This window comes from Citrus clementina, unplaced genomic scaffold, assembly GCF_000493195.1.
Source record: "Citrus clementina cultivar Clemenules unplaced genomic scaffold, Citrus_clementina_v1.0 scaffold_2, whole genome shotgun sequence".
NCBI classification, from domain to species: Eukaryota; Viridiplantae; Streptophyta; class Magnoliopsida; order Sapindales; family Rutaceae; genus Citrus; species Citrus x clementina.
In genome coordinates this window covers 13,209,691-13,217,372 of record NW_006262688.1, presented here as the reverse complement: position 1 = coordinate 13,217,372, position 7,682 = coordinate 13,209,691, and the positions used below count along the sequence as shown (strand labels likewise).

The window sequence follows — 7,682 nt, the reverse complement described above, 5'->3', positions numbered from 1 at the left end:
TTATTTATCTTCATAATTTTTATGAATATTTTTCATATAAAAACATCATAAACTATAATATAATTTATTAACATATATAATATAGAATATTAAAGAGGTGTATTCAATTGAATATGATTTATGTTATGATAATATATTATCTTATTCATATTCTTTGAGATGTTTATTATTTGTTTAATATTTATAATTTGTAAGGGTATAAATGTAAAAATATTAGTTTTCAAATTTTTTTAAGTTAAAAAAATAATTTAATATTTATTTTTGTCGATTTAGACAAAAAAATAAGCATATCATTCAAATTCAAACATTCAGTTCTATTTATAATTCAGACTAATTCAGATCTTTTCAGATTTCAGACAAAAAACAAATGACACCTTAATCAATTTAGAAAATTCCACAAAAAAAAAGGATAACCACCATTTTCTAATGGTTTAATAATTTTTCAGATCCAGGCGCCATAAAAGTATTTGTTTTCTTTTAACTATGCAAATCATTTCCCATTTTCCTTTCCGTCAAAGACAAATATTAATTCTTCTTTGTTTGAATATTAGAATTTTAATCATGGTAGGGCTATCTTAACAGAAAATTTGGACATAATCTTTAACCATTGATTTCAAACAATTAAATGATGGATAATAAAAGTTAAAGTAACATTTAATGATAATTGTTATTTATTATTCATTTACCATTAGATTTCTTAAAATTAGTAACTTAATATTTGTGTCGAAATTTTAAATTAAAAAAAAATGTTAGAATAGGCTAATAATCAATTAAATTACGTTTCAGGATGTTTTTAATCAAAATTAATAATATTTACTAAACTTTATTGGCTACAGTTCTTGTAATATTTTTTTACTGGCCAATTTTTAAGAAAAATATTTCTAAAACTAAGAGAAAATATATAAAATATTTTAAATTAAAATCACAATTAAGGAGAAGAGTGAGCGGTTAAATAAATATAATCACCGAAATATTGTGGGCAAAGAACCAGTTTCGCTCACGCTGGAATTGCCGCCAAAAATACCGGCAACCCAATAACCCCGACCATTCTGGAACCGCCACGTGCATTCTCACCCTTTCACGCGCCGACCAGCCCAACTCCACAGACCCAAAATCGTCAAAACATCCCACGCTTTAGATTAACCGTCCCCATCATCCCAGTGACAGCTCGCCACGTCACACACTCAGAAACAAAATCCCCCCCAAACGCAAAACTCAAAACTAAATCAACGTTTTGTTCCGATAATCGCGTTAAGAGTTGTGCAAAGTGTCCCCCTAAACGTTTCTTATAACCCCAATTTTTTTTTAATTTCTCTCTCTCTCTCTCTCTCTCTCTCTACGCGGTAATTCCTTGAATATTGGAAAGACGCATCATTGTGAAATTTGTACAGTAAATCCACGACCCGGAATAAAGTTTCTTCTTTTACTTTTTGGTTTTTTGTTTTCGTTTTTGGGTTCATTTTGATTCTGGGTTTGTATTTAAAAGTAGTGACTTGTCGAAAGTTTTCAGAATTTGGGTTTGTTTCATTCCATATTGAACAGCTAATTTGGAGAAAATGGATGATGAGTATGCTAAGCTGATCAGGAGAATGAATCCACCCAGGTTCAGATTTCTATCTTCTTGCTCTATGTTCTGAAGTTCATGATATTTGCAAAGTTTCATTTTTTCTTTTTATATTTGCAAATTTTGTTCAGAAAGCAGAGGAGATTATAAAAGGAAAAAAAAAAAAAGAGAAGTTTTTCTTTGTACTTTCACTAACTTTTCTAAGCAAAGAAATGGAAACCCCTACTCGAAATTAAACGAGCAAAATTTGAAGAAATTTCCAAAATTTTGCCTTCTTTTTTTTTTTCCCCTTCTCTGTCCTTCCCTTGCTTTATTGCTGTATTTGGTGATTTTATTAGTGGCCTTTTATTGTAGAGTGGTAATTGACAACAATACATGTGCGGATGCCACCGTTATAAAGGTAATTTTGTGGTTTGATTTGGTCGTGGATTTAGCAAAATTAGGTTAAAAATATCATCTGTGTCTATGATTTCCTTAAGATATGTTGATTGTAATAATTGGATTTGTTGTTCAGGTAGACAGTGTCAACAAGCATGGAATTCTCCTGCAAGTTATTCAAGTGCTTAACGATGTGAACCTTGTAATTAAAAAAGCCTACATATCATCTGATGGGGGATGGTTTATGGATGGTAAGGTTTATTCTTCTTCAGCCGCTTCAGTTGTCAGCAGTTGCGCTTCTTTCTCTGTTCCTCATCTTATTCTCTTTTTGCATTACTTGATTTCAGTGTTTAATGTGATTGATTGTGATGGAAAAAAAATCAGAGATAAGGAAGTCATCGATTATATTCAACAGGTAAGAAATTGTCCTTGATCGCTATCTTTCTGTTTGATTATCCATTTGATTGCTGATAAAAATCAGAGAAAACAAAGAGAGAGAAATTTTGCCCCACTTTAGTCGTTTCCATTCTCAGGAAATGATCACCTGAAACCATCTCAGGTGTATAAGTTTATTTTGCTTTATATGATAATACATTAATGCCTTAAGAGGAATTTGGTCATCCTTTTCTTTTGTCATTCATTGTTAATAATTGACTCACTAAAATGTTGACTAAGCTCATCGGGTGACTTATTTCTTTACAGAGGCTTGAAACTGATGCCAGCTTTGCACCCTCATTAAGAAGCTCTGTTGGGGTGATGCCTACTGAAGAGCATACCTCAATTGAATTCACCGGCACTGACAGACCTGGTTTATTTTCAGAAGTATGTGCAGTTCTTGCAGATCTTCACTGTAACGTGGTAAATGCTGAGATATGGACACACAATGATAGAGCTGCTGCTGTAGTTCATGTCACAGACCATTCCACTGGGTGTGCAATCAAAGACCCAAAACGTCTCTCAACAATAAAGGAATTGCTATTTAATGTCCTCAGAGGATATGATGACTTCAGAAAAGCGAAGACATCACTTTCACCTCCTGGTATTATGAATAGGGAGAGAAGGTTGCATCAGATTATGTTTGATGATAGGGACTATGAAAGGGTTGAGAAAGCAGTCGGGAGAGTTGAGGATAAAAGTTCAAGACCCCAAGTTACTGTCTTAAATATTGAGAAAGATTACACTGTCATTACTATGAGATCAAAAGATAGGCCAAAACTGTTGTTTGACATTGTTTGCACTCTAACAGACATGCAGTATGTTGTGTTTCATGGAATGGTCAACACAGGAAGGACGGAAGCTTATCAGGTAAGATAGTGAAAACACTTTTATTAACCATAGAGGAAATTTTTTTATTATCTAGCAGTCATATCCTGGAGATTGCTAATGATCTCTGGTAGGTTGTCTTTGATGTCGGTTAGTGCTTTAAACGTATCCTGACTTTGTGTTCCATCTTGGGATGGAATCTCAACTTGGATACATTTCAGTTCTCTAAATTTGTGTGTAGGGTCAGTGACAATAATAATTTTCTCTTTTCTTAACAGATGCTCTTCTGTTTGTTTGTAGGAATTTTATATTCGACATGTTGATGGGCTCCCCATAAGCTCAGAAGCAGAGCGAGAGCGTGTTATACAGTGTCTTGAAGCAGCCATTGAGCGGCGAGCTTCTGAGGTATAGGAATATTTATGTCAAAATTTTATCATGAAGGGCATTCTCAAGAGTTGTATACTAAAGAATGTTGCATGGACATGCAGGGATTAGAGCTAGAATTGTGCACCGAAGACCGTGTTGGACTCCTTTCAGACATTACCAGGATATTCCGTGAAAACAGCTTGAGTATTAAAAGAGCTGAAATTTCGACAATTGGTGGAAAGGTCAAAGACACTTTCTATGTCACAGATGTGACGGGAAACCCTGTTGATCCCAAGATTATTGATTCCATACGCCGGCAAATTGGACATACCAAACTGCAGGTAAAACACAACACAATTCTTGCACCAAAGCCGCCTAAAGAGACAACAACAGGATTTTTCCTGGGGAACTTCTTTAAGGCTCGAACTTTCCAGACTTTCAAGTTGATTAGATCTTATTCGTAAGTTCTTGTATGTTCATAAAAGTAAATGCTGTACATAAAAATCAGAAGAACACTCAAAAACAGAAACACTTGGGGAGTTAGAGACCGTACATGACTATGACATCTCCCTTGTTGCTGCCCTCTAGTATACACATCTCCCGTGCTGCTGCTCTCTAGTATACATATCGGTTTAGGTGCTGCTGTACAAAGAAATCACTTGGTATATATTTGTGTATACTGTGTACAGTGTATATATAGTTAGATGGGTTGTACAAAAACTTAGATGAGTTTGTATATAGATTCAGCTTATGGATCTGTGGTTAAACTTTTTTTATCATTTATGGATCAGCATCATTTATATTCATTGGTTAAGTGTGCAGATAAATTGAAATTCGATATCTTCAATTTATATTGTGAAACCAGCCATTAAGGTTTACTAACTATTGGAAAATAGATTAGGCCAATAGTCCTGGTCTGGCCCAAATCTAGACTCTGCTGCGAGTAGCAGTGAGGCTTACGTGGCTTACGTCTGTCAACTCAAACATTCTTTGGGTTGGTGTCGTGACAAATTTGAATTGTCTTTCTAAATTTTTTTGTTTATTAATTAAGTCGTGGGGCTAAACCATAACATAAACCCTTCTTTTGTCTTTGTCTATTTAATTACATTGCAAATCCTGTTCTTTGTTATAAAATTAAAAAAAAAATCTTTAAATTTTGACAAACAAGTTATTTGTTTTAATTTTACCAATTAGGTTTTTATAATAAGTAGAGTGCTCAAACCCCATATATTATGGGTTCGTTTGGGATTAAGGTTGGAGAGTTGTAACTTATAAGGTACAGTACTAAAGTATTTAGTAAACACTAACTGTTGTATTTTGAAAGTTATGTTAATATAATTTTTTACTTGTATGATGAAAAATTTATTATATCTTTAATAATTTTGTTAAAATTATTATTTAAAATTTATATTTATTACATACTATTAACTTTTGTTTCATAGTTACAACTTTTTTCTACGACAACTGTACCTTAAAAGTTAAAACACCCCAATCCCAAACATGACTTATGTCTTCAAACCCCTTTTAACTTTTTTTTTTCACTTATTATTTTTCACTCGAATGAGATTACTACTATATTGGTGGTAGTGTTGTTAGGGTGCACCAAATTTAAAACTTTACTACTAGTATAAATAATTAGTACAGAGCGAGTAAGGATCGATCACACAGAGATTATGCTAGCTGTATTTATTATCAACTCTAAAACATGGCTTAAAATAAAATAATAATAGAAATAATTAATATAAATTAGTCTAACTATAGAAAATGTCAATTATAAATAAAAGGGGGGTTTTTGAATTTTTAATTAGATTGCAAGAAATAAAGAAATTAAACTATGAAAATAAAAATTTAATAAAAACTCTAATTAATAAAGAAATAACAATGAGAAAAACTTTGGTTAAATGATCATTCGCCACCACCAAACATGCGCATAATATATCAATTCTATCATAAATTTATATTGAAACTATCAACCGTAGATAACAATAAACTCTGTTAGTCTCAATCTTTCTTTAGTGTGTCGTTAGGCAAAACAAACTCTTCACATAATCTCTAACCATTAAATAATTTAAAACAAGCTCTTTAAATTTAAGATAATAGAAGCATTAAACAGAAAAAGATATTAAGTTGATTTAGGCAATAAACACACAAGCTCAGATTATTTAACCTAGATTATGTTCTCCAATCGAAATCACTAATTCCAACCTGCTACTAATGATTAAAATATCAAGACAATTACGGATCAAGAATTTGAATCTAGCAGTAGAATTTATTCAAATCCTATCTAATTGGCCATTCAAAAAAGACGAGAATAAAATCATAAATATTAATTATAGAAGAACATAAACAATCTCAATTAAATAAATTGAATGATAGAATTTAAATTTAATTGCATAGCATGTTTAGAGTTTTAAATTCACCCTTAACCAAATAGAAAATCTAACCTAACATAATTAAATTGAGAATAAAAGAATTAATAAAACCAGACATAGAGATTAATTCAAACGGCTGCCTCCTCTCTTTTTTTTCTTCTCCTTTGCGGCTGCAATTTCTTTTGTATGTGTGGCAGCCGAATAAAAATATCCCCCCCCTCTCGTGTTGCTTCTGCTTGACCCTTATATAATGCTTCAATTGTGGCTTTTTAAATCCTTGCATGGAAAGAATTAAATCCAAGCCAAAACCGCCACTTCCATAACGTGCTTGCCATTTGTAGCCATGCAAAATATTTGCTTCCTTTTTCATCCTCATGCACAAGCTCTTGTGATGGGCCATACTTAAAGCCGAAAGGCTTTATTTCTCTTCCTCTCATGTGCTGGCTTGATTAAGATAGCAATCTCTTTTTTTTTTTTTTTTTTTTTTTTCATTTTTGCTTTCATGTGATGGCTTAGCTTGTTAATTGGCTTGGCTTCCTTTTTCCGTGCACATGCCGCCCACTTTGCCAATTTCCTTTTTCTTCAATTTGCTTTCCATAATTTAATCCAATGCACGCAATCTTTTTAAATTGGTCAAGTAAATCCATGCACATTAAACAATTTTCTAAATGTGCATCAATTAATTAATTGGCTTCCAAAAAAAATCTTCAGTTATTTCCTTTCCCAATTCCTTCAAGCATATTTCTTCCTAAATGCTCCGATTTAATTCTTCTTTAATCCCAGAATATACCTAAAATAACAAAATAAAATAAACTAAGATAAAAATTAACACAATAAAAAACATAATTTACTAAATTAAAAATTAACTAAAATAATTAGAATATTTAAGACCAAAACAAGAAAAAGATGGAGAAATTAATAGCAAAATATATGAAAAGTATGCACTTATCAATTGGGCAGGGGAAAGATAAGAAAAGAGAACTTTAATTCTTATCATGTGTTCTTTATATTAGCACTTACATCAAAATTTATTTCGAAATACTTGCGGAGAAATATCTGAATTAACCATGACCTTTCACTTATACAAAATGTGTTAGATTTTTTTAATTTGAAATAAATGAGATCATTCATTAACAACTTTCATAAAGAACGAAAACATGAGATAAATTTACTTGATTTGTGGATGTAAATTTAAAAGGTTTCCATGAATCTCAGCACGTGTAAAATAATAGCAACATCAATTTAAGCTCATAAGATGTTCTATAAAATGTTGAAAATGATTGAATCTGTAATATTGAGTGTTTGGAAGGCGAGAAAATAAAGGAAAAAGGAGAAGGAAGTAAAGAGAAGAAGAAAGAAGATTATGGAATTATATATTTGAATCAATATTATTTAACAGAGTACAATTACAATATTTATACTAGTTGTACCAGCTTTCTCATTTTTTTACAAGCTCAATATATGTGTATAACAGATAACAACATTCTTTAATCAAGTGTGAGTCACCCCATTGTAACCTTGCATGCTCCGTAAGCACATTTAATCACACATATTATCATCCCCTCTCAAGCTAAACGGTTCTGGAAGAATATTAACTTGCTTCCCAAATAATGAAACTAACCAAAAGTTAGTGCCTTAGTCAGAACATCTGCTGTCTGGTTTTCACTTGGAACAAAATATACTACAATCTTTTTAGCATCAACTTTTTCTCAGATAAAATGAATATATAATCAACAAGC

The 7,682-nt window shown here is 31.7% G+C and overlaps 1 protein-coding gene across 2 annotated transcripts; it reads left to right on the top strand.

The window, feature by feature from the left end:
* Positions 1-1,218: 1,218 nt before the first annotated feature.
* On the top strand, positions 1,219-4,377 carry LOC18052959 (ACT domain-containing protein ACR6). 2 transcript variants are annotated; one of them, XM_006446960.2, is made up of 7 exons: positions 1,220-1,603; positions 1,919-1,964; positions 2,079-2,193; positions 2,290-2,357; positions 2,645-3,247; positions 3,506-3,610; positions 3,694-4,377. In XM_006446960.2, the coding sequence occupies exons 1-7, from the start codon at positions 1,557-1,559 to the stop codon at positions 4,033-4,035; spliced, it is 1,326 nt and encodes a 441-aa protein (XP_006447023.1). In that variant the 5' UTR covers positions 1,220-1,556; the 3' UTR covers positions 4,036-4,377. The 2 variants fall into 2 exon arrangements, with proteins under 2 accessions (XP_006447024.1, XP_006447023.1); XM_006446961.2 differs by having other exon boundaries at positions 1,219-1,603; positions 2,079-2,357.
* Positions 4,378-7,682: the final 3,305 nt, after the last annotated feature.

Excerpts from the sequence above, each read along its gene's own strand:
- LOC18052959 (XM_006446961.2), top strand. The coding sequence starts at position 1,557 with ATGGATGATGAGTATGCTAAGCTGATCAGGAGAATGAATCCACCCAG. Across the intron at positions 2,358-2,644 it reads TCATCGATTATATTCAACAG|AGGCTTGAAACTGATGCCAG; the intron begins GTAAGAAATTGT and ends ATTTCTTTACAG. Across the intron at positions 3,611-3,693 it reads TTGAGCGGCGAGCTTCTGAG|GGATTAGAGCTAGAATTGTG; the intron begins GTATAGGAATAT and ends ATGGACATGCAG.